A 26,768-nucleotide genomic window follows, 5' to 3' on the forward strand; every position below is an offset into this window, starting at 1 on the left:
ATGAAAAGTGATACGGTAGATTGATTGCAAAAGTATCCCCAATTCTCTACTCCAACCTCTAGTCATGCTCTTTTTAATGTGATTTTGCAGCCACTCTCATCAAGAGTCTCCTTCCCCAGACCTTGAAGCTGGGTTGGGTTTGTGACTTGAGTTGGACTAAAGAATATGGTGGAAGTGTTATGTACCAGTTCCAAGCCGGCCTCAGGAGGCCTTGTATGCTTCCATGCTCTCTCTTTTGAAACTGTGCCACTACCACAAATCCCAGGCTAGTCTACTGAAAGCTCCAAGACCATGTGGAGCAGAGCTGAGTCACCCAAGCCACGGCCATCCTAGATCAGCCACGCTCCAGCAGACCTGTAAACACGAGGGAACTCCAACCAAGACCCAAAAAACTGCCAAATCAAGTCTGCCAAGATCAGCAGAAGTGCTCAGCTGATCTGTACACTTGTGAGCAAAAAGAAATGTTTATTACATGCTACTGAGCTATTATAGTTGTTTAATACACAGTATTATTGCAGTAACAGATAACTGATAGAGAGGACAATGACATACTCTTCAGCTCATTAATACTGAATTGCTACTAAGCTCATTAATTAGAAGTTCTCTAGGGCTTCCCTGGTGGCACAGTGGTTGAGAATCCGCCTGCCAATGCAGGGGACACGGGTTGAAGCCCTGCCTGGTCTGGGAAGATCCCACATGCCACGGAGCAACTAAGCCTGTGTGCCACAACTACTGAGCCCGCGTGCCACAACTACTGAAACCCGCACGCCTAGAGCCCGTGCTCCGCAACGAGAAGCCACTGCAATGAGAAGACTGCACACCACAACGAAGAGTAGCCCCCGCTCACCGCAACTAGAGAAAGCCCGCATGCAGCAACAAAAACCCAATGCAGCCAAAAATAAATAAATAAATGAATAAGAAGTTCTCTATAGGTTTGGAAGGTATGATGTTAGCAGATGTAGATAGAATACGTTGTTTTTCATTATTCAGTTATGCTGAGAGATTACAATTAAAAATTAAACTTGAAATTTTTTTCTAAAGTCATAATATTTGGTAATTTTAAATGTTTTCTAAATTATTGTGTACTCCAATATTTTTTTGTGGTAATTGACGATGTTTTATAAGAAGTTAAATTTAGGAGTAATAATGTCTGTCTTCAGTGTGGTCCAGCAGAGGTTATTTTTCTCATTTGGATTTGGTTTGAGATTTGAGAAAACTTAATTATTTCATTTTATGTTTGAAAACTAGAAATGCAGAGCATCTTGGTAAATTTTATCTCAGGTTCATTTTGCAGGCAGAAAAGCCAAAATATTCTACTTGACTATCTTAATGATCATTTCAACTTGGTAGTCTTTCTTAGAATAGCATCTTACTCTAAAAAAACACCTTTCTTCTTCCCAGCTTTACTTACTGAAAAATCAGGCTCCTCTTGGGAAAACAACAACAACCAACCAAACAAAACCAAAAACAACCTCAGCAGTTTCACTATACCATCTTTTTTTTTTTAACATCTTTATTGGAGTATAATTGCTTTCCAATGGTGTGTTAGTTTCTGCTTTATAACAAAGTGAATCAGCTATACATATACATATATCCCCACATCCCTTCCCTCTTGCGTCTCCCTCCCACCCTCCCTATCCCACCCCTCTAGGTGGTCACAAAACATCGAGCTGATCTCCCTGTGCTATGCGGCTGCTTCCCACTAGCTATCGGCTTTACATTTGGTAGTGTACCTATGTCCATGCCACTCTCTCACTTTGTCCCAGCTTACCCTTCCCTCTCCCCATATGCTCAAGTCCATTCTCTAGTAGGTCTGCATCTTTATTCCCGCACTATATCATCTTATAACTACCTTACTGAGAAATCCCAACTGGTGAGGTATAAACAAGAACTGATTTTCTTTTCCCGATCATTGCCTTCACCAATGTTCTGTCAACTTTCCCTTTCTCATCAGCTAACTGACACATCAAGTCAATTCCACCAGTTCTGGTTATTAAAACTCAGTCTTGTTATTTAAGACCATAATAAAAATATTGCTTTTCTTCTTAAAAAAAAAAGTTCAGTCTGGCCCTTCCTTTCATACATTTGATGACCCTCATTTCTTATAAGTTCAGTGATAAATATATGAAAAAGCACCATTTCCCTAAACCAATTTTTTTTTTTTTTTGGCCTTGCTCTGCAGCTTGCAGGATCTTAATTCCCCAACCAGGGATTGAACCTGGGCCCCCTGCAGTGGAAGCACAGAGTACTAACCACTGGGCCACCAGGGAATCCCCTAAACCAATTCTTTTTTTTTTTTTTAATTTAGTTTTGCCTGCATTGGGTCTTCGTTGCTGTGCACGGGCTTTCTCTAGTTGCAGCAAGCAGGGGCTACTCTTTGTTGCGGTGTGCCGGCTTCTCATTGCTGCGGAGCACGGGCTCTAGGCACCTGGGCTTCAGTAGTTGTGGCACGTGGGCTCAGTAGTTGTGGCTCGTGGGCTCTAGAGCGCAGGCTCAGTCGTTGTGGCGCACGGGCTTAGATGCTCCGCAGCATGTGGGATCTTCCCGGACCAGGACTCAAACCTGTGTCCCCTGCATTGACAGGCGAATTCTTAACCACTGTGCCACCAGGGAAGCCCCCTAAACCATTCTTAATCAAAACTACTCAATATGAAATATCAATAAACATCAAATCATAATCCTTCTGCTGGTTTTTATCCACATAAAAAAGAATAACATAGATTTTCTTCCTAACGTGGGTAGCTAACGTGCATCATATGTGAAAACAATCAAAAGCGTTAACATTTCAAATGCAAGTACTGTCCTTGTGGGCTGTAACTATTATAACTAATAATAATAATTTAATGAATGCCAGCAATAAGAATATTTGTGCAACATGTGATTAGAATTAATCCATACCTATTTGGTTTACAATTCTGTCAACATGAATCTACAGTAATTAAATATAATAAAATCTTGACTTATAACTGAATGATGCCTTAACAAGTTGTTCTAAAGAAAATACCTCAAAAATACCCCCTACACACAATCTTCTTTTGCCCAGTACAGACTCAAAATCTGGATTAGGAAAAATCTAAAGCCCATAATTAAAAAAAAAAAAACAATTTCTGCCTCTACCACCTGCATATGTCACTTTGAATACAAGCTCCAGACGTTGCTGGAAAAAGAAAAGCACAAACTGAACCATGTTTATAGTTATTTCATTTCTCAATTATGAATCTGGATTAAAATCATGAGTGTTCATACAATAAGTTCAATAGATGCCAAGATGAAAGTTTGTAAAATTCAACACCTGTTCTTGATTTTTTTAAAAACTCAGAAAACTAGGAATGGAAGGATACCTCCTTAACGTATTTTTTAAAAGTTAAATCAACGGTAATGGTTTTTCCATTAAATCATTAACAAAACGAGGATGCCCACTTTCACTGTTTCATTTTAACACTGTTCTGTATCTCCAGCAAATATAATAAAACATGAAGCCAAAATAAGAGCAGTGACTCTTGCATAGAAAGATATAAAAATAAAGTTACTTGTGACCAGTGTGATTAAATATCTACACTCAAGGAAATCAACTGAAAAACTCCCGGAATTGATAGGAAAATTAAAATAATACAGCGGTTAATCTCACTGGTTTGAATCACAGCTTCACCACTGATAAGATGAATAACCTTGGGAGGTTACCTTATAAGCCTCAGTATTCTCATCCACAAAAGGGGGATGAGAATACTAATTCCACTGGTTTGTCATGAAAACTAAATGAAATGATATATTTAAAGCACTTAAAAGACATGGCACATGGCATTTAATAAATATGAGTAGTAATAACAATTATTATTATTATTTAATGTTACTGTTCAATAGTATCACAATACAAAATAAACAGACATAAACCAAACGCTTCACTAAATACTACCAATAATCATTAGGGAGATATAGGGGGGGAGATATCTTATTCACCATAGCAACAAAAAATATAAAATACGTGGCTTGATAGGACATTTTGATTGATCTGGGAAGCAGAAAGAAAAGTCAAAACAACACTTCCACTCACTCCATCCCACTCCCCACTTCCACCAGACTCTGTTTAAACCTGTTGCTATGTATATAGCAGCTTTGGCTTTCTACCTGTGGGAGGAGGCTGATGTGAAAAATCAGACTGGGGAATGGATGTGCAGCATCTCCCCATCAAGTCCTATGAATTGGCTTTGAGCAAGCAGTAGGACGTGTAGGTCACCTCTCATCTTTGGAACACCCAGAATGTCTCAGCATACTCTGTGCCTCAGAGTTAAAACCATTAATCTGGCCCTGGTATCTGGAAATGTTAAGTGACCTTCCAGTCCCTAAATATACCGTGCTTAGGGGTCATAGCACTTCTGCCAAACAGGCCTAGGTAGAGGTTGTCTGGAACTCTCCCACCAAAAAGGGCCATCAGAAAGCAACTTACAGTAATGTACAGTATGGTGACTCTAGTCAATAATACTCTATTATATATTGAAAGTTGCTAAGAGAGTACATTTTAAAAGCTCTCACCACACACACACAAAATTGTAACTATGTGAATGGATACATGTGTTAACTAACATTGTGGTAATCATTTTGCAATATATGCATATAAGAAATCATTATACTGTACACCTTAAACTTATATAATGTTATATGTTAACTATATTTTAATAAAGCTGGAAAAAATTTTGAAAGTGAAATCAACATACAGCAATAATCTGTAAATCTCTTTTTCTGATACATATAATAACTAAATCAGTATGATTCTAGGACCCTATAATAGAGAGATGTATAAGATAACAGACAGCCCGGAAATATGCCCTATTACACATTTTTAAATGAATATATTATGAAGGAGGCACTACAAAACATGGTGAAAAGATACATTATGAAATAAATGGCATGGGGAAATTTTGGTTAACTACTTGGACATTTTCTTCGTAGGTGTGTTTTTTAATTATTCTCAACCACTAGGCATCAAATTTTCCTTTTTTAGTTTAATATCAAAAATTCAAAATTTATGAAATGTTAAAACTTTTAGAAGTCAAATCATAAAAAATCTAGAAAAATAGCCATGGTAATCCACATTTTAAATATTTCAGGGCCTTCTAAGTTTAAAAGCCAAGGATTCACAAAGAAAAAGGTATTTAGACTTGAAAAGAAAGATAATTTAAATAATTAATGGATGAAAATTTCCTAAACCTGACAAAAATATCAACTTAGATATAACAGAAGCTCAGCAAACCCCACACAGGATAAATAAAAATGAAACCTCATCAAGGCATATTATGGTTGAATGCTATTTTCCAATGTCACTTAGGTTATTTTGTTTCTTCCCCACCTCCTTTGGGTGATGGTTATTCATTTGTAATACAATTAAGTTCATTTGTCACAGTGTGTATTCTACTTGGGAATCACATTCTCTCTCTCTTCCTATTTTTAATTAATTATTATTATTTTTTTTAGGGATGTGAAACATTATCATGGTTCTAAGAGTCAGAACTACAAAAAGGTATTCTCAGAGATGTGTCACTTTCCCCTCATCTCTCCTACCCAAACCCCATTCTCCCCATTCTTTCTGCCCTGCTCCCACCCATCCCTCCATTTCCTGTAGGTAAATAATGTCATTAGTTTCTGATTTACCCTGTAGGTTTCTCCTGTATTTATTTTTGCACAAATGAGCACACATAGACACACACACATGCGTGAACACTCTTATCAGGCAAGGGTTTCTTAAGCAGGATACAGAAAGCACTAACCATAAAAGAAAAAACTTGTACTACATTAAAATCAAGAATGTCTACTCACGGGCTTCCCTGGTGGCGCAGTGGTTGAGAGTCTGCCTGCCGATGCAGGGGACACGGGTTCATGCCCCAGTCTGGGAAGATCCCACATGCCGCAGAGCGGCTGGGCCCTTGAGCCATGGCCGCTGGGCCTGCGCGTCTGGAGCCTGTGCTCCGCAATGGCAGAGGCCACAACAGTGAGAGGCCCGCGTACCGCAAAAAAAAAAAAAAAAGAATGTCTACTCACCAAAAGACATCATTTAAAGATTAAATACTAGGGGGATAGATAAAAGCCAAAGACTAGGAACAGATATTTGCAATAAATTTATCTAACAAAGATTCACATTCTCATATTTAGAATACCTACAGAACTCTTAGAAATTGGTAAGAAAAAGGCAGATACCCAATAGAAAAATGGGCAAAAGACCTGAACAGGCACTTTGCCATATGGGATGTCCACGTGACTGCTAAACATTCAAACAGGTGAGCAACTTCTCTGCTCACCAGGGGAATGCAAATTAAAGCAGAAATGTGATACTACTACATACTCACCAGAATGAATAAAATGAAAAGGACTGATAATTTCAAGTGTTGGCAAAGATACTGAACAATTGGAACTCTCATACACTGTTGGCAGTATAACTTGGTACAACAATTTTGTAAAACTGTTTATCAGTACCTAGTAAAGCTAACCATATGCATGCCCTATAACTCCAAACTTCCTTTCCTGGGTTGTGGTACATCTTCATAATAATGGTCCCCAACGAATCATGTCTCCTTGTATTCATATCCCTTTACAAGATAATGCTGCTGCTACTGCTCCCTGCAAGAGATGGATCTTTCCTAACCCCTTTGAATCTGCACCTAGCCTTGTGACTTGCTTTGACCAATAGGATATGGCAGAACTGATTTTGTGTGAGTTCCAGAGCAAAGGCCTAAAGAGGCCTTGTGGCTTCTGCCTTTGCCCTCTTGGGATCTAGCTGCCATGTAAAGAAGTCCAGGATATCCTGTTGGACAGAGAGGCTGCATGAGGAGAACTGAGGTACCCAAGTTCACAGCCCACACCAAAGTCCCAAACATGTAAGAAAACCATTTGGACCTCCCTCTCCAGCCCAGCTAAGTTGAGTGAGCCCAACTGACAGCACGTACAACAAAGACAAGCCATCCCCACTGAGCCCTTCAAATGCCTGACCCACAGAATCACAAGCAATAAAATGGTTGTTGTTTTAAAGCACTAAATTTTGGGGTGGTTTATTATACAGCAATAGATAACTGAAAATGAGCATATAGCAAAAGAATATATATGTTCACTAAAAAGGACAAGTACAAGAATGTGCATAGTAGTACCATTTAAATTACCAAAACTAAAAACAACTCAAATGTCCATAACAATAGAATGGATAAACTTTGGTATATTCATAAAATTAAATATTATTCAGCAATAAGAATGACCAAATGGATGACTCTCACAAATATAAAGTTGAGTAAAAGAAGCAAAACTGTATGTTTTCATTTATACAGAGAAGTTCAAAAACAAGCAAAACTAAACTAGGAGGTAGAAGTCAGGAAAGTAGTGAGGAGGGTGCAGGGATTGGGTAGTGAGTGGCGGAGAACAGGAGGGGGCTTCTGTGGCTATGATAATGTTTTATTTCTTGTTCTGGGTGCATGTTACAAGGCTGAGTTTACTCTGAGAAAATTTATTAGGTCATATACTTATCATTTGTGTACTTTCCTATAATTTGTATACTTTTCTTCCAGAAAAGTTTACATAAGAATTTTAAACCACTGTCTCCTTCTCTGATAAAAATTTTAAAATATTTTTAAATCACTTGTATAATTTTTTTAAGCAGATTTTTAAAAATATAGAGCCTAAGTAAATATCTTTGCACTGGAACCCAGCCATCTGTGGCTATGAATATCCATAAGTGATTCTGATGCATAGCTCAGATTAAAATATTAGGTCATTAGCAGAAAGAGGGCTGTTTCATTTCATTATTATTATATTTCCTCTCAGAAATATTTTTGCCAAAGAACATGAAGCACAAACAACTGTCTTCAAATTGTAATTAGCTAAAAGAAAAAAAATGGCAAAATACCTACTTCCCACCCACTCCCCACTCCTCAGGTTTGGCTATTCCACCTTTGAGAAACCTTCTACAGATCATTAAATGCTTTAATTAGTTTCACACATATGTACTTAGCTCAGAGCATACCATTAAAACACCCTTCTTTCACCACTTTGAAGGATGCTCACTAGATTAAAAGATGCTTTAGATGCCATACACATTTTTAACTAGAGCAAAAATAGTTGGCCCAAATTAAAGAAAAATGAGCTTCTAAGTCAAGTGCCTACCTTGAAGATAACAACAGGCAGATCTTAATTTGCAGAGAAATACATGACTTGTGAATAACTATAATTTTTTTTTTTTTGGCTGTGCCGAGTGGCATGTGAGATCTTAGTTCCCTGACCAGGGACTGAAGCCATGCCCCCTGCAGTGGAAGCACTGAGTCCTAACCACTGGACCGCCAGGGAAGTTCCTCAATAACTATCATTTTAAAATCATTTTGAATCACACCTATATTGTCTGTATCTGAAATGATTTATTCAGTCATTTCAGAATGACTAAATAAATGATAGATAAATACACAGCCTGACAGACAGCTAGCTAGCTATGGAGAAAACAGAGACATGATGGTGCCAACTGTGTTTAATCCCCCACCCAGATCTGTTTCATGAAATAGTCAAGATATTTTGATCTCTCAGCACAAAAGTTCTGTAGATTAAAAATAAGATCCTCTTTACTAAGCTACTATTGTACATTAGTAGGTTGTGGTTCAGAGAAGGTATTCAACATACTAATGTAAAATGAAATCTAATTCAGTTTATTTATTTATTTATTTATTTATTTTTTGCGGTACGTGGGCCTCTCACTGTTGTGGCCTCTCCCGTTGCGGAGCACAGGCTCCGGACGCGCAGACTCAGCGGCCATGGCTCACAGGCCCAGCCGCTCTGCGGCACGTGGGATCCTCCCGGACCGGGGCGCGAACCTGCGTGCCCTGCATCAGCAGGCGGACTCTCAACCACTGCGCCACCACGGCAGCCCTAATTCAGTCTTTTGAAAATGAAAAAATTAAATGGTCAATTAGTTAACAGCAATCAAGGATGGAAAAAGCCAGTTAAACTGTTTTCACCAGTTGCTTGGTGTCACACAGACAAGACAGATGGGCATCTTTTTAATTTCTTAGTGTTCTCTCATCTTCAGTTTACATTCCTTGATGAGACAATTCAATGTTTAATGACTCCTTTTCAAAAGACTAAACTTTTTACTTACCTGGATCTTCCTCAAGTAGACGTGTATAGTTTTCCAACATGAAGGAGAAGAAGTTCGATAGCTGGACAAAATAAAAATACATTGATCAATTAATGAATCCCAAACAGGTACTGTTGGTATTCCACGCAAGTCCCCTTTACTCCTCTGAAGGTTCTCATCTCCCAGCTGCCATAGATGGTAATGGGTATCGCTTCTACCTGCCCGCCTCCTCCCCAGGATTGCCCTTGGTAGATGGGCAGCAGCTCCCCCAGAGTCGCTTAGGATATCAGATACCCCTCCCTCCTGGGGGGATGCCCATTGAAAAAGACTAACTGAAGCAAGAGTATCACAGCCCAGACCCCCACCTCTCTTGCCACTGGGTGGGACAAACTGACGCATTTCACACTTCAGAGCTCCCAGTGGGATCAGGCTGAGGTCAGACTTCTCCAGAAAACATATTTTTGCCTAGCTTCTTCCCTGTCCTATCTTGCTTTCCTCACTCCCTTATAGGTTTTTCCTGAGAATACTCTCTCAGGAAGTCACTTGTACCAGAAGCCCCTATCTCAGACTCTGCTTCTAGGAAACCCACTTAAGACAGCTGCTAGATTTTTTTCATTATGATCTCTTCTATTTCTTTCGGTGGTGAGAATAAGGGATATTCTTAAATGCCAAATATATTTGGTAAATGAAGGAAGGAAGGGAGGGAGGAAGGGAAAGATGGAAATCTACCAGTATTCCAACCATCACCTAGATACTGCCTCTATGCCCACCAATTATCTGCAAAGACCTGCATGTATACAGGACAAATAACTTCCAAGCCCTGTCTCCCGTGAAGAGTGAACACTAAGGAACCTTATCAATCTGGGAGTAGATCTGGCAGTTGAGGGAAGGAAGACCTTCCATACAAATATATCAAAATCTATGATTTTAACGCTGTTGATGGATTTGTCAACTAAGAGTCAACAGAAATCACAATGAGATACCACTTCACACACACTAGGATGACTATCATCAAAAAAGACAAATAATAACAAATGTTGGCAAAGATGTGGCAAAATTAAAGCCATCATACACTGCTGGTGGGAATGCAAAATGGTACAGCTGCTTTGGGAAACAGTTTAGCAATTACTCAAAAAGTTAAACACAGACTTACTCAATGACCCAGCAATTCCACTCCTAGGTATATACCCAAGAGAACTGAACAAAAATGTTCACATAAAAACTTGCACACAATTATTCATAGCAGCATTATTCATAACAGCCAAAAAAGTGGAAGCAACCCAAATGAGTTATCCACTGAGGAAAGGATAAACAAAATGTGTTATATCTATACAATGGAATAATATTCAAAAATAAAGAGGAATGAACTATTGACACATGCTACAACATGGATGAACCTTGAAGACAATATGCTAAATGAAAGAAGCCAGTCACAAAGGATCGCATATTGTGTGATTCCGTTTATTTGAAATGGCCAGAACAGTCAAATCCATAAAGACAAAAGCAGATTAGTAGTTGCCAGGGGCTGGGCAGAGGGCGGGAATGGGGAGTGAGTGCTAATCAGTATAGAGGTGATTTTTTTCCTTCTTTGGTTGGGGGGTGATGAAAATGTTCTAAAATATATTGTGGTGATGATTACACAACTTTGTGAATAAACAAAAGGCCATTGAATTTTCTACTTCATTATTCTTTTTTGAATTTTATTTTATTTTTTATACAGCAGGTTCTTATTAGTCATCAATTTTATAAACATCAGTGTATACATGTCAATCCCAATCGCCCAATTCATACCACCACCACCCCGAGGCCTTCCCCCCTTGGTGTCCATACGTTTGTTCTCTACATCTGAATCTCAATTTCTGCCCTGCAAAATGGTTCATCTGTACCATTTTTCTAGGTTCCACATATATGCGTTAATATACGATATTTGTTTTTCTCTTTCTGACTTACTTCACTCTGTATGACAGTCTCTAGATCCATCCACGTCTCAACAAACGACCCAATTTCGTTCCTTTTTATGGCTGAGTAATATTCCATTGTATATATGTACCACTACTTCTTTATCCATTTGTCTGTCGATGGGCATTTAGGTTGCTTCCGTGACCTGGCTATTGTAAATAGTGCTGCAATGAACACTGGGGTGCATGTGTCTTTTCGAATTATGGTTTTCTCTGGGTATATGCCCAGTAGTGGGATTGCTGGATCATATGGTAATTCTATTTTTACTTTTTTAAGGAACTTCCATACTGTTCTCCATAGGGGCTACATAGGTTGACAATGCCACCAACAGCGCAAGACAGTTCCCTTTTCTCCACACCCTCTCCAGCATTTGTTGTTTGTAGATTTTCTGATGATGCCCATTCTAACTGGTGTGAGGTGATACATCATTGTAGTTTCGATATGCATTTCTCTAATAATTAGTGAGGTTGAGCAGCTTTTCATGTGCTTCTTGGCCATCTGTATGTCTTCTTTGGAGAAATGTCTATTTAGGTCTTCTGCCCATTTTCGGATTGCGTTGTTTGTTTCTTTAATTTTGAGGTGCATGAGCTGTTTATATATTTTGGAGATTAATCCTTTGGCCACTGATTCATTTGCAAATATTTTCTCCCATTCTGAGGGTTGTCTTTTTGTCTTGTTTATGGTTTCCTTTGCTGTGCAAAAGCTTTTAAGTTTCATTAGGTCCCATTTGTTTATTTTTGTTTTTATTTCCATTACTCTAGGAGGTGGATCAAAAAAGATCTTGCTGTGATTTATGTCAAACAGTGTTCTTCCTATGTTTTCCTCGAAGAGTTTTATAGTGTCCGGTCTTACATTTAGGTCTCAAATCCATTTTGAGTTTTTTTTGTGTGTATAGTGTTAGGGAGTGCTCTAATTTCATCCTTTTACATATAGCTGTCCAGTTTTCCCAGCACCACTTATTGAAGGGACTGTCTTTTCTCCATTGTATATCCTTGTCTCCTTTGTCATAGATTAGTTGACCATAGATGCGTGGGTTTACCTCTGGGCCTTCTATCTTCTTCCATTGATCTATGTTTCCGTTTTTGTGCCAGTACCATATTGCCTTCATTACTGTAGCTTTATAGTATAGTCTGAAGTCAGGGAGTCTGATTCCTCCAGCTCCATTTTTCTCCCTCAAGACTGCTTTGGCTATTTGGGGCCTTTTGTGTCTCCATACAAATTTTAAGATTTTTTGTTCTAGTTCCGTAAAAAATGCCATTGGTAATTTGATAGGGATTGCATTGAATCGCTAGGTAGCTTTGGGTAGTATAGTCATTTCCACAATATTGATTCTTCTAATCCAAGAACATGGTATATCTCTCCATCTGTTGGTATCATTTTTAATTTCTTTTATCAGTGTCTTATAGTTTTCTGCATACAGGTCTTTTGTCTCCCTAGGAAAGTTTATTCCTAGGCATTTTATTCTTTTTGTTGCAGTGGTAAATGGGAGTGTTTCCTTAATTTCCCTTTCAGATTTTTCATCATTACTGTATAGGAATGCAAGAGATTTCTGTGCATTAATTTTGTATCCTGCAACTTTACCAAATGCATTGATTAGCTCTAGTAGTTTTCTGGTGGCATCTTTAGGATTCTCTATGTATAGTATCATGTCATCTGCAGTGACAGTTTTACTTCTTCTTTTCCAATTTGTATTCCTTTTATTTCTTCTTCTTCTCTGATTGCTGTGGCTAGGACTTCCAAAACTATGTTGAATAATAGTGGTGAGAGTGGACAGTCTTGTCTTGTTCCTGATCTTAGAGGAAATGCTTTCAGTTTTTCACCATTGAGAATGATGTTTCCTGTGGGTTTGTCATATATGCCCTTTATTATGTTGAGGTAAGTTCCCTCTATGCCCACTTTCTGGAGAGTTTTTGTCATAAATGAGTGTTGCATTTTGTCAAAAGCTTTTTCTGCATGTATTGAGACGGTCATATGGTTTTTATTCTTCTATTTGTTAATAGGGTGTATCACATTGATTGATTTGCATATATTGAAGAATCCTTGCATCCCTGGGATAAATTCCACTTGATGATGGTATATGATCCTTTTAATGTGTTGTTGGATTCTGTTTGCCAGTATTTTGTTGAGGATTTTTACATCTATATTCATCAGTGATATTGGTCAGTAATTTTCTTTTGTTGTAGTCTCTTTGTCTGGTTTTGGTATCAGGGTGAGGGTGGCCTCATAGAATGAGTTTGGGAGTGTTCCTTCCCCTGAAATTTTTTGGAAGAGTTTGAGAAGGATGGTGTTACATCTTCTCTAAATGTTTGATAGAATTCACCTGTGAAGCCATCTGGTCCTGGACTTTTGTTTGTTGGAAGATTTTTTTTTTTTTTTTTTGGCAGTACGCAGGCCTCTCACTGTTCTGGCCTCTCCCATTGCGGAGCACAGGCTTGGGACGCGCAGGCTCAGCAGCCATGGCTCATGGGCCCAGCCGCTCCGCGGCATGTGGGATCCTCCCGGACCAGAGCACAAACCCGTATCCCCTGCATCGGCAGGCGGACTCTCAACCACTGCACCACCAGGGAAGCCCCGTTGGAAGATTTTTAATCACAGTTTCAATTTCATTACTTGTGATTGGTCTGTTTATATTTTCTATTTCTTCCTGGTTCAGTCTTGGAAGGTTATACCTTTCTAAGAATTTGTCCGTTTCTTCCAGGTTGTCCATTTTTTTGGCATAGAGTTGCTGGTAGTAGTCTCTTAGGATGCTTTGTATTTCTGTGGTGTCTGTTGTAACTTCTCCTTTTTCATTTCTAATTTTATTGATTTGAGTCCTCTCCCTCTTTTTCTTGATGAATCTTGCTAATAGTTTACCAATTTTGCTTATCTTCTCAAAGAACCAGATTTTAGTTTTATTGATGCTTGCTACTGTTTTCTTTGTTTCTATTTCATTTATTTCTGGTCTGATCTTTATGATTTCTTTCTTTCTGCTAACTTTGATTTTGTTTGTTCTTCTTTCTCTAGTTCCTTTAGGTGTAAGGTTAAATTGTTTATTTGAGATTTTTCTTGTTTCTTGAGGTAGGACTGTATAGCTATAAACATCCCGCTTAGAACTGCTTTTGCTGCATCCCACAGGTTTTGGATTGTTGTGTTTTCATTGTCATTTGTCTCTAGGTATTTTTTGATTTCCTCTTTGATTTCTTCAGTGATCTCTTGGTTATTTAGTAATGTAGTGTTTAGTCTCCACGTGTTTGTGTTTTTTACGTTTTTCCCTTGTAATTCATTTCTAATCTCATAGCGTTGTGGTCAGAAAAGATGCTTGGTATGATTTGAATTTTCTTAAATTTACTGATGCTTGATTTGTGACCCAAGATGTGATCTATCCTGGGGAATGTTCCGTGCGCACTTGAGAAGAACATGTAATCCCCTGTTTTTAGATGGAATGTCCTATAAATATCAATTAAATCTATCTGGTCTATTGTTTCATTTAAAGCTTCTGTTTTCTTATTTATTTCCATTTTGGATGATCTGTCCATTGGTGTAAGTGAGGTATTAAAAGTCCCCTACTATTATTGTGTTACTGTCCATTTCCTCTTTTATAGCTGTTACCAGTTGCCTTATGTATTGAGGTGCTCCTATGTTGGGCACATATATATTTATAATTGTTATATCTTCTTCTTGGATTGATCCCTTTGATCATTACATAGTGTCCTTCCTTGTCTCTTGCAACATTCTTTATTTTAAAGTCTATTTTATCTGATAGGAGTATTGCTACTCCAGCTTTCTTTTGATTTCCATTTGCATGGAATATCTTTTTCCATCCCCTCACTTTCAGTCTGTATGTGTCCCTAAGTCTGAAGTGGGTCTCTTATAGACAGCATATATATCGGTCTTGTTTTTGTATCCATTCAGCAAGCCTGTGTCTTTTGGTTGGAGCGTTTAATCCACTCACGTTTAAGGTAATTATCGATATGTATGTTCCTATGACCATTTTCTTAATTGTTTGGGGTTTGTTTTTGTAGGTCCTTTTCTTCTCTTGTGTTTCCCACTTAGAGAAGTTCCTTTAGCATTTGTTGTAGAGCTGTTTTGGTGGTGCTGAATTCTCCTCGCTTTTGCTTGTCTGTAAAGCTATTGATTTCTCCATCGAATCTGAATGAGATCCTTGCTGGGTAGAGTAATCTTGCTTGTAGGTTCTTCCCTTTCATCATGTTAAGTATATCATGCCACTCCCTTCTGGCTTGTAGAGTTTCTGCTGAGAGATCAGCTGTTAACCTTATGGGAGTTCCCTTGTATGTTTGTCATTTTTCCCTTGCTGCTTTCAATAATTGTTCTTTGTCTTTAATTTTTGCCTATTTGATTACTATGTGTCTCGGCGTGTTTCTCCTTGGGTTTATCCTGTATGGGACTCTCTGCGATTCCTGGACTTGGGTGGCTATTTCTTCTCCCATGTTAGGGAAGTTTTCGACTATAATCTCTTCAAATATTTTCTCGGGTCCTTTCTCTCTCTCTCCTCCTTCTGGGACCCCTGTAATGTGAATGTTGTTGCGTTTAATGTTGTCCCAGATGTCTCTTAGGCTGTCTTCATTTCTTTTCATTCTTTTTTCTTTATTCTGTTCTGCGGCAGTGAATTCCACCATTCTGTCTTCCAGGTCACTTATCCATTCTTCTGCCTCAGTTATTCTGCTATTGATTCCTTCTAGTGTAGTTTTCATTTCAGTTATTGTATTGTTCATCTCCGTTTGTTTGTTCTTTAATTCTTCTAGGTCTTGGTTAAACATTTCTTACATCTTCTCAATCTTTGCCTCCATTCTTTTTCCAAGGTCCTGGGTCATCTTCACTATCATTATTCTGAATTCTTTTTCTGGAAGGTTGCCTATCTCCACTTCATTTAGTTGTTTTTCTGGGGTTTTATCTTGTTCCTTCATCTGGTACTTAGCCCTCTATCTTTTCATCTTGTCTTTCTGTGAAAGGAACTGCAGGACTGTAGTTCTTCTGGCTTCTGCTGTCTGCCCTCTGGTGGGTGAGGCTATCTAAGAGGCTTGTGCTAGCTTCCTGATGGGAGGGACTGGTGGTGGGTAGAGCTGACTGTTGCTCTGGTGGGTAGAGCTCAGTAAAACTTTAATCCGCTTGACTGCTGATGGGTGGGGTTGAGTTCCCTCCCTGTTGGTTGTTTGGCCTACGGCAACCCAACACTGGAGCCTACCTGGGCTCTTTGGTGGGGCTAATGGTGGACTCTGGGAGGGCTCATGCCAAGGAGTACTTCCCAGAACTTCTGCTGCCAGTGTCCTTGTCCCCACAGTGAGCCACAGCCACCCCCCGCCTCTGCAGGAGACCCTCCAACACTAGCAGGTATGTCTGGTTCAGGCTCCTATGTGGTCACTGCTCCTTCCCTTGGGTCCCACTGCACACACTACTTTCTGTGTGCCCTCCAAGAGTGGAGTCTCTGTTTCCCCCAGTCCTGTCGAAGTCCTGCAGTCAAATCCCACGAGCCTTCAAAGTCTGATTCTCTAGGAATTCCTCCTCCTGTTGCCGGACCCCCAGGTTGGGAAGCCTGATGTGGGGCTCAGAACCTTCACCCCAGTTGGTGGACCTCTGTGGTATAAGTGTTCTCCAGTCTGTGAGTCACCCACCCAGCAGTTATGGGATTACATTTCGCTGTGATTGCGCCCCTCCTACCGTCTCATTGTGGCTTCTCCTTTGTCTTTGCATGTGGGGTAGCTTTTTCGGTGAGTTCCAGTGTCTTCCTGTCAATGATTGTCCAGCAGCTACTTGTGATTCTGGTGTTCTCACAAGAGGGAGTGAGAGCATGTCCTTCTACTCCACTATCTTGGTTCAGGCTCGAATTTTCTACTTTAAATGGGTGAATTGTATCCCAATAAACTTGTTATTAAAGAAGACTCAATATTTAAAGAATGTACTAATACTGGAATGTCTGTGTACAAAGCATATCAATTTGAGAGCTCACCCTCCCTTTGTCTCCATCACTATATTCTACAGTACTTAAAAGGACAGTCAATGCTGTGAACTGCTAAAGGAATACCTGACTGAATCACACTATATAAGTTTTATAGCTACCAAGAATAAATTCAGCAATTTCTTTTTGAAATTTTAATTATTTTAAATATTTATTATTTTTATTTTAATTATGTTTATTATGTGCTAAATTTATAAATATATGATTGTTGAAAACTACAAATGATACAGAATGAAAATGCGAAGTCCCCTTCTACCCACTTCCACCCACCAACCATGCTTCTCCCCAGAAATAACCAGAGTAAATACTTTCTGTATATCTTTTTCCAGACTTTTACAGTATGCTTCATTTTCTTTCGCATATATGGGATAAAACTTCATATTGTTCTACAAGTTGATTTTTTCATTAACAAATACGTTATACCAGATCTTTCCAAGATCTTTTTATTGTTAAAAGTACTTTTTTTCTATTAAAAAGCATTAAAGCTGGATTTACATACCGCTTTTGCAAGCTTGACAAAGTCCTTCCTCACCCATTTATATTTTCTTCTAGAATTTTCATATGTTTGCTCCCTGCTCCCAGGAAATTCTTCTATTTATTTAACTCCTTAAAGTAATTTTTTTACTTCATAAAGTAACAACTTTACTATTAGGGCACATACCAGAAAAACAGAATAAGACCGTTTTTTACTAGTTAACTAGACATCTGGCAGCCCTCTTAAAAATATGAACTTCAGAACTGAAAAACACCATCCTCTTCCCAAATCATACTCTCTCAGTAGCTAGTTCCAAAACAATGTCACTATATCTTCTATAAAAGTCTTTCACCAAGGTTCTTCAGCTTAAAATGCACTCAAACTTTCATTCTTTCAATAAAAGGGGTAAAGGGAAGCATTTTACCAAAATAAGAGACAAGCTTGCAAAACAGACCTCCAATTGGCCTTGTTCATCAGCATATTCGATGGACTGGAAGATGGTGAGGGCATAGCGTTGTCTGGTCTTCAGCTGAGCACTATGACCTCGGTACCAGTTCTGGATGACCAATGCGGCTTTTAGCGCTGCAGACCCACAGGATACGAAAGGGAAAGAAAAACAGTTACTGTGGAGCTATGGGGGGAAGGTAAGTGCTTCAGAAAAAATCAGTCCACCTGGATTCCTAGGTTCTAAGAACATAAAAACTACAGACAACGAGATGTTCCTTTATGTTTTTGTACAATGTCCTCAAGTCTCAAATACTCAGGAATAATGATGACCCAGCCATCAAGAGTAGCATTTTTGGAGCCTGAATTTGAATCCCAACTCTGCTGACTACCGTCTATGTGATTTTGGGAAAGTTATTAGAACTCTCAAAGCTTCAGTTTCCTCGTCTGGCACTATTTGAAGTCTATGTACAACCTATGAAGTAGCAATTCCATTCTTCATTATATACCCCGAAGCAATTCTCACACAGTCCATAAAGGAGACATACGGGGATACAATGCTTCTTTGTTGGCAGCCGTAGGGAGTTTGACACCAATGCAACCTGGCTTTCCACTGCTAGGAAGGAGAAGATGTGACTGTGGTGAGTGTACACCATGGAATATTATGCCACAACTGGAAGCGATATATAGCGACGTGGATGGGTCTTCAAAATAGTGCTTCAGTTAGAACAGTTATCAAAAAGTTAGAGACAGAATGGAATATAACATGATACCATTTTATATAAATTTAAAATACACGCACACGAAATCGCAATATACGTTTCGTAAGAATACACAGAAAGGAAAAGATACTAAAAATAAGAGATTGGTTATTTGTGGGGGGTGGGTGAATGAATGAGCATAGAGTATATGGTTAAAAGGGAATAAACTAATGAACTAACTACCATAAGAAAGGGCCTTGCGCAGACCAATGATGACAATGTACAACATACTGAGAAGTATGATTCACTCCACCTTCTCCACCTGCGATTCAACTGATAAAAGACAGATGGATAAATGAACACACCTCCCTCCTTCACAGAGTTACTATGAGGATGAAATGAGATACTACAGGTGAAGAGTTTAGGCCAGTGCCCAGTGTAAAGCATTTACTAAATAAATGGCAACTATAGTGACAAGTATTGTGTTGTTTGTGGATTATTCAGGCACACTGACTCTCTTCTGGGGCTGGGAGCCTTTGAACCATCCTATAGCTTCATAGTTTTGAAGAAAGAAATCAGGTGAGAGAGAATGAGATTTAAAATATAGTCTCTTACGCCTTTCTCAACTTTTACAGTGACGAGTAATCAACACCAGCTGGCTCCTTTTATTCATGCTATAATTTTTCCCAGTTAGTCCATAAGAATCAAGAGTTAACTCTAACAAGAACAATTTGAGTTCTGAAGCAGCAATCCAGCCTCTCGGCTTAGTACTGCTGTGGTATAACGAGTACACACTATCCATCTGAGGGTGTGTGTTTATGAGCTTCTCCAAGGCTGTTGGGTTCCAGAGACTCTTGTTTCATTATTCAGCTCTCAGAAAACCCCAGGAAATAGGCGTAAGGTCAAGTACCGTTATCTTTATAGGGAAAAACCACAGGGAGAAGAAATCAAGTGACGTTCAATATCACTAAGTGAATAATTCCATGTCTGAAATCTCAAGTGTTCTCACCGTATCATCATGCGGAGCCCAGCTTCACCTGAAAGGTCTGTTCTGTGGGACAGTCACTGTCATGATCAACCAAGCCTCAGCTCAGGGGCTCTGTTCACCAAGCACAACGGAACTGTTCCAGGGCTGAACACTTACTGAGGGCCAGGCAGTGGACTCATCTCTGCAGTCAGTCCTCGCCATACTGTGAAGCTGGGAGAGACTAACTTACTTAAGTGCACTTAGCCAGTAAGTTGAAATGGACAGCAAGGAATTGCACCCACCTCTCAACCTCTTAACCTCCACAGAGCTATTGATCTTTTTCTGTGCCTCACTTTCTACGTCTGCACAATGACGTAGTGGAATAAATGATCACTAAAGTCTCTTCTATTTAGTATTAGCAACACCAAAAAAAAAATCAAGCTTAGTGTTATTTCTATAATTAACAGTAAAACAAAATAGCTACCATACGTTAATGGTCTACTACAAGACATTTAGTCCCCACAAGTATTATCATCTCCATGTTACACATAAGGAAACTTCAGGTTCAGAGAGGCTAGCAACTTCTAGTACCCTCAAAGACTTCCTAATTATATATAATATTTCATTAAAAAATTCACAAACTAGTGTGAACAAACAGGTTACCACCTCAGAACCCAAGAGCCAGGAGCAGAAGAGCCATGCCAACCAGGACGCACAGGGCTCACTTCCTTAGAGTCCACAGTCTTGGCTCAAATGTTGCCTTCTCCGTGAGGCCTTTCCTGAACACCCCTTGTAAAATGGCACCCATCCCCCATTGCCTATCTCCTTCTTTCCCTCCACAGCACTTGTCACCATCTGATATAGCATATATTTTACTCATTTGTTACTGTCTGTCTCCTTTCACTAGAATGTAATCTCCATAAAGGCTGGGATTTTGGTCCATTGGGTTAGCTGCTGTGTACCCTGAGTCTGGAACAGTCCCTGGAACATAGTAGATACTTGATAAATATTTGTTGAATGAATGAATGAGTGAAATTACTGTTTAGTTAAAACTTCCTGTCTTGCGTTTCTCTTCATGCTAATTGCTGAATCTTATGTTTGGTTTTGTTTTTTAAATAGGAGTTTATTTGACAGTCCTTTAAATAAGAAGTTTTATATTCAAAACGGTAAGGCATTTAAAGACTCTGCTTTTGAAATTCTGCTATCAGAGGCCTTCTGAGGAGGCAACAGGATGAGTGAATATTTAATGTAACTTTAAGGGGCCTGATATCCAAGCAGGAAGAGCGACACAAGTGTGATAGAACTGATTAAAATGAATTCAAATGAACTGGAAAGAGAATGAACCATCTAGTGGCAAAAGGCTTTAAACAAGGAGGAAAAGCATCTATTACCTCAGCTGTTCAAAGCACGATGAGAATAGGGTATGCCTCAACTCTGGGACCACAGTTTTCACTGTTGCTTTTGTTTACAGATATCTGCCATCTGCTAGAGTATGTTTCTGTCCCAGCGAGACTTTCAACTTCACTGGAAAAACAGCTCAAAGCACATGCCCAGCAGACATGAGATGGTCACAAAGCCTGCTTCTTGAGCAGCAAGGCAGGGACCCTCTGAGGCTCGCTCCTCCAGAAACTCTGACATCCCTGCAGAGCAAGGGTACAACATAGGAGCCTTGCCCCTGGAAAGTATTTTTCTCAAACAAGAGGGAAACGAGAGGAAAGCATGAGGTCCAGCCTCCAAAACAATGACAGATATTTTAAACAAAACTATCACTTTCCCAAATGACAGATCATAGTTTTATCATTCTTGGAAACATATGGCCTTCCAGTCAGAGAAGGGCAAGAAATAGAGGTCATTACTTTGACTTTTTATTTACCCACATACTCGCCCACCCACCAACCCATCCACATGGGATAATAAAAATAAGTTCTGAATTTGTAATCTGGAGACTTCCGTTTTGGTCCTAACTCAACCAGGTGCCAACTGTGTAACCTCAGGCAAATTGCTTAACCTCTCTGGTCCTCGGTTTCTCATATGAACAATGATAACTTGGGATTATGTGACCTCTAAGATTCTTTCCAATTATAAAATACTCTAATTCATCCCTCTATTTTTTTAATGCCCCAGCTGCAGCCTACCTAGCCTGTAGCAAAGCTGAAAATAACCATTAAAGGACAAAATAGGATGTGTAAATATGAACACTCAAATCAGAAGCTTCTGGATACAAAAGACAAATTCTAAAGGCTACTCAAAAAAAAAAAATCTGAATTATCCTTGTAGAAAAAATCCAAGTCAATTCATTAATATCCTTGGCTTTCCCATCAAGGAACCGTAGCCAAAGTTTGCTAGCAATTGGTCTAGGAACAAACATTTCACCTATTACTTCTCCTTTAAATGGCCTAAAACATGATTACTGTGTATATTCTGTTAACTGGTACAAGTGATAGCCAATAGAAGATGGGGAGAAACGGATGGGGAAGGAAGTGAAGACAAGACGGGGTGGGGATACAGAGACACATGGGAAGGGTCTAAAGTCCAGAGGTTTCAATGAAAATTGAGAGATCAGAGAATGGGATAATGATCATAAAGATCGCAGAGGTGGAGCTGATCCAGGAGGCCACAGGGGCCAGGAAATGGGAATGAGCAGCTGAAGTGGAGCAGGTGAACGACTGTTCTAAAACAATCATTATCGTGAAAATACAAATTTTTAAAAATTATTATTGTATGAGAAATTTATCTATGTAAAAGATTTACTATCATTTTAAATCATTAAAATATTTTCTTGTAGGAAGTATGTTCTATTCAACAATTCAGTAACGACCTTTAATCCTCACTCAGAAAGAAAAATTAAATATCTTGACTACAATTCTGTTTTATGTCTCCCTTGTTATTAATTAGTAATCTGAGTTATACTGCCACACTCATTCACCCAAGATCAAATATAATGAGCATTAAATTTTTGTCTTTTGCAGCTGCTAAAAAGATAATGCAGTATAAAGCCATGATCATATAGAAAAGTGTTCTGATTACGGGAAATACAGGCATACCTTGGAGATATTTCAGGTTAGGTTTCAGACCACCACAACAAAATGAATAATGCAATAAAGAGTCACATGAATTTTTTTGTTTCCCAGTGCATATAAAAGCTATGTTTATACTATATTGTAGCCTACTAAGTGTGCAATAGCATTATGTTTAAAAAAATGTACATACCTTAATTAAAAAATACTTCATTGCTAAAAGAATGTCAAAACAATCACAATAGTAGCATCAAAGATCGCTGATCACAGATCATCATAACAAATATAATAAAATGAAAAAGTTGAAAATACTGTGAGAATTACCAAAATGTGACACAGAGACACAAAATGAGCAAATGCTGTTGGAAAAACGGTGCCAACAGGGTTGCCACAAACCTTCAATTTGTAAAAAATACAATATCTGTGAAGCACAATAAAGCAAAGTGCAATAAAACAAGGCATACCTAAAACTGGCAATTGGGGCTGAGGTACTGCTCTTTCTTACACTGAATCGATGCGCCTGTCTGTAACAGGATTTCCTAATAATTAACAAGATCCAACTATAAGGCTGGCTTCTTTGTAAATTATCTAGTCAAGGCTGGAATCTGGTAAAAAAATAAAGAGGTGGGACTTCATATCCTTTCAGCAGTACTTTCTACCTTCTAAAGGCTCATGATTCTACAGTAGATGTCTAAATAGTCCATGTCAGAGTCTCATAATACCTGACATTTCTAAAGCAGAGGTGGATCAATCACAAAGCAAATAGAGAAAAAGATGAAGATGAATTTAATTGGTATAAAGAACAGAAAGGATGCTTGGCTTTTTGTTTGCCTGTTTCATGTAGGCAATAAATGTGTCTGTAGTATCAATCCTATATAAACCTCAAGGCCAACACATTATCATATTAAAAAGTGAGTAATTAACTGAAAATTGTTATTGAGAGGGATCATAATTTCAGATGAAGAAAGCAGTCTCCTTTTACAAAGAAAAGTACTTGTTTAAAATGATTCCCAATTGATGCCAACAAACTAGGGATTATAGTATATGATGTGGGCTGAAAATAAAGATATGGCAGTTTGGGCATACTGATGATAATTAAAGCCATGGGAGTAAAGTCACCCAAGGAGAGCATTAGAACGACAAAATAAGAGGGCCAAGAGGAACCCCAATATTTTAAAGTTGGGAGAAAACAGAGCCCTCATAAACAGTTAAAACAGAGACATAAAAGGAAACCACGAGAAGATGCTGTCACTGAAGCTAAGGGCCACGAGTATTTTAAGACGGGAGTGTACAGGAGTGCCAGGTGCCGCCAGGAAGTCAAGCAAAGTAAGTACTGAAAATGCTCCATGGGATTTCAAGGTCATTCAAGAACTTGTCTAAATCATATTCCACAGGATGAGGTAAATGAGAAGGTAGGAGACAGCAGTGTGAACACACCCTTCAGGAGCAAGCTCTCTGAAAGGGAGGAGAAAGAGCAGAGTGACTGGAGGGGACAAGAGGGCTAGGGAAAGCTCTTCTTCCAAAGGGAAGGAAAACACAGTTACAAAGGGCAATTATGCACAACTGGGAAATTATGAATATGAACTATATGCTAGAGAATATTACTCTATTAGTTTTAATTTTTTCAGTGTAATATAGGACTGTAGTTATGGAAGAGAATATCCCTTTTTTTAGGACATTAATGCTAAAGTATATAGAGGTTAATATATAATGTCTGCAACTTACCAATACTTTCAAATAGAGAGGGAAATGGAGCTGGAGAGAAAGAAGGAAGAGAGAGCGAGAGAAAGAGAGGGAGAGAGAATGGTAAAGTTAACGTGAATCTAGGTAAAGTGCATGGGGTATTCATTGTATTATTCTTACATCTTCTCTGAAGGTTTGCAATTTTTAAAAATAAGATGTTGGGGGGCTTCCCTGGTGGCGCAGTGGTTGAGAGTCCGCCTGCCGATGCAGGGGACACGGGTTCGTGCCCCGGTCCGGGAAGATCGCACATGCCACGGAGCGGCTGGGCCCCGTGAGCCATGGCCGCTGAGCCTCTGCGTCCGGAGCCTGTGCTCCGCAACGGGAGAGGCCACAGCAGTGAGAGGCCCACATACTGCAAAAAAAAAAAATAAGATGTGGGGGGAAAACAAAGCAGAATGGTCAAACCTCCTACTCAAAAAAAAAAAAAAAAAAAAAGGAAAAAAGAGGAAAGGCACTAGAACCTGTTAAAATGTTAATGAAGTATCAGCTAAGGGAGTGAGGGGGGAGGCAGAAGGGGAAGAGCAATGCCCCTCACTCCTACACATGCACCTGCAGCTACAGAGAACAGTCATAGTCCTTTGAGTGACAAGAACTTTAAAGAACATCTTATCTGATGTCCCATTTCACTGAAGAGGAAAATGAAGGAGGTCCCAGCTCACAGGGATTTCTGCTAGACTACACAGTGCCAGTAAAGACTGATGGCAATTATAACCAAGAATCCTCCAACACAATAACAAGAAGGATGGCAAGGGCTCCTCTAAATTTTCTTTCAGAAAATTCTTTAGAGAACAACGAAGATAAAGGAAACGGTGGTGTTCATAGTTTTTCCATGAAAGTCCCAAATTTAAATATGCAGCATTGTAAAGGAGTTAACACTAGGAAGGAGGAGGCTGGGGGTGAAGGGAGGGGATCCCTCGGGCAGTTATGAATGGTTTGATTATTAGATTTTTTAAACAGCTAGGTTAACTAGATGTTATTCCAAGAATTAAATATTTTGTTTTGTTAGAAAAGAGACAACAGGCCCAAAATGGAGTCACTTGTGCTAAGCTCCATGTCAGTAAACCGAGACTTAATACATAACCTAATTGTATTTTCCAGCCTCTCCTAGGAATGTAATCTTAACCAGTCTAGAATTTCCTGGCCAGCACTAGTGAGGTAATCAACCTGAAAGACCTTTGTCTTCCCACAAAGGAAGGTGACGTTGCCTGAAATATTCCTTTCTTTCCGTTTATGACTTCCCTATCTTACCCCTTTCTGCCTTTAAAAACCTCTCCTTTCCTGCAGCTTTTTGAAGCTCCTTTCTGTTTTCTGGATGGGATGCTGCCCCATTCATGAATCACTGAATAAAGCCAATTAGATCTTCAAACTTACTCCGTTGAATTTTGTTTTTTTAACAGATTTGGTGGCAGCACCAGGAGGACTGAAGGAGACTTCTGATGTCTTCAGCTAAAATGAGAAACAAAGGTGTGGTACCCGTGAACACTTCTGATTTCTCTTTCTCACCATTTCTGAGGGCTGTGGGTAATTTCCTCTCAATTCTGAGTTCTGCTCTCTTTGCAGGAAGCTCCTGATCTAACTGGCTTTCCAGTACACATTACGCCTTTTGGGAAACCCAGTGCAGTCCACAGTCTTCATTTTGGGGGTCTGCTGGTTCACTCCTTTCCCCAGTTCCATTTTGGGAATTGCTGGTGGTGCACACAGTGCCTTCTCCTAGCCAGTCCACAGTAACATCTCTTGGTTACCGCTGGTGTGTTGAAGTACATGTTTGTCTTGTTTTGTGTAGATAAAGGCTACTGGTAATGGGAATCTTAGAAGCCAAAAAAAAGCTGCAAAAATTGATGGACACAAGTCTAGCACTTTGAAAGCTGTTAGAGCGCTTGCCACCTAACTCTAAAAGACTCCTGTGTTAGGATAAGGTGGCCACTGAATGGGTCAGATTGACACTAGGTTGCCGACCAACCTCAAGAAAATTTCTGTGCAACAAGGTACACTGTAAAACACCACACAATCTTCAACCCAGCAGCATATCTGTCTTAGCTATTAGTTTGGCTCTGAGAGACTCAAAGGTTTAGCTAAAAATAAATTAATAATAATAATAATAACTGGAATCCTTAAGTTCTAAGGAGTTAAGTGTGCCACATTCTGACACATATGCTTATTTTATGTCTAAAAACTGTGATCCAGGGCTTCCCTGGTGGCACAGTGGTTAAGAATCCGCCTGCCAATGCAAGGGACATGGGTTCAAGCCCTGGTCCAGGAAGATCCCACATGCCTTGGAGCAACTAAGCCCATGCGCCACAGCTACTGAGCCTGCACTGTAGAGCCCATGAGCCACAATTACTGAGCACACATGCCACAGCTGCTGAAGCCCACGCACCTAGAGCCCATGCTCCGCAACAAGGGAAGCCACCT

At 39.3% G+C, this 26,768-nt stretch overlaps 1 protein-coding gene across 1 annotated transcript in view; it reads right to left on the bottom strand.

Moving 5' to 3' along the window:
• Nucleotides 1–26,768, bottom strand: part of PPEF1 (protein phosphatase with EF-hand domain 1) — a 156,913-nt gene that overhangs the window by 77,676 nt on the left and 52,469 nt on the right. Inside the window, exons 6-7 of the mRNA XM_030843736.2 lie at nucleotides 17,939–18,066; nucleotides 9,119–9,179 (exon numbers count right to left, since the gene is read on the bottom strand). Of these exons, the coding sequence (XP_030699596.2) occupies nucleotides 9,119–9,179; nucleotides 17,939–18,066 (189 nt within the window). The remainder of the gene's footprint in view (nucleotides 1–9,118; nucleotides 9,180–17,938; nucleotides 18,067–26,768) is intronic.

This window comes from Globicephala melas, chromosome X (assembly GCF_963455315.2).
Source record: "Globicephala melas chromosome X, mGloMel1.2, whole genome shotgun sequence".
NCBI lineage: Eukaryota > Metazoa > Chordata > Mammalia > Artiodactyla > Delphinidae > Globicephala > Globicephala melas.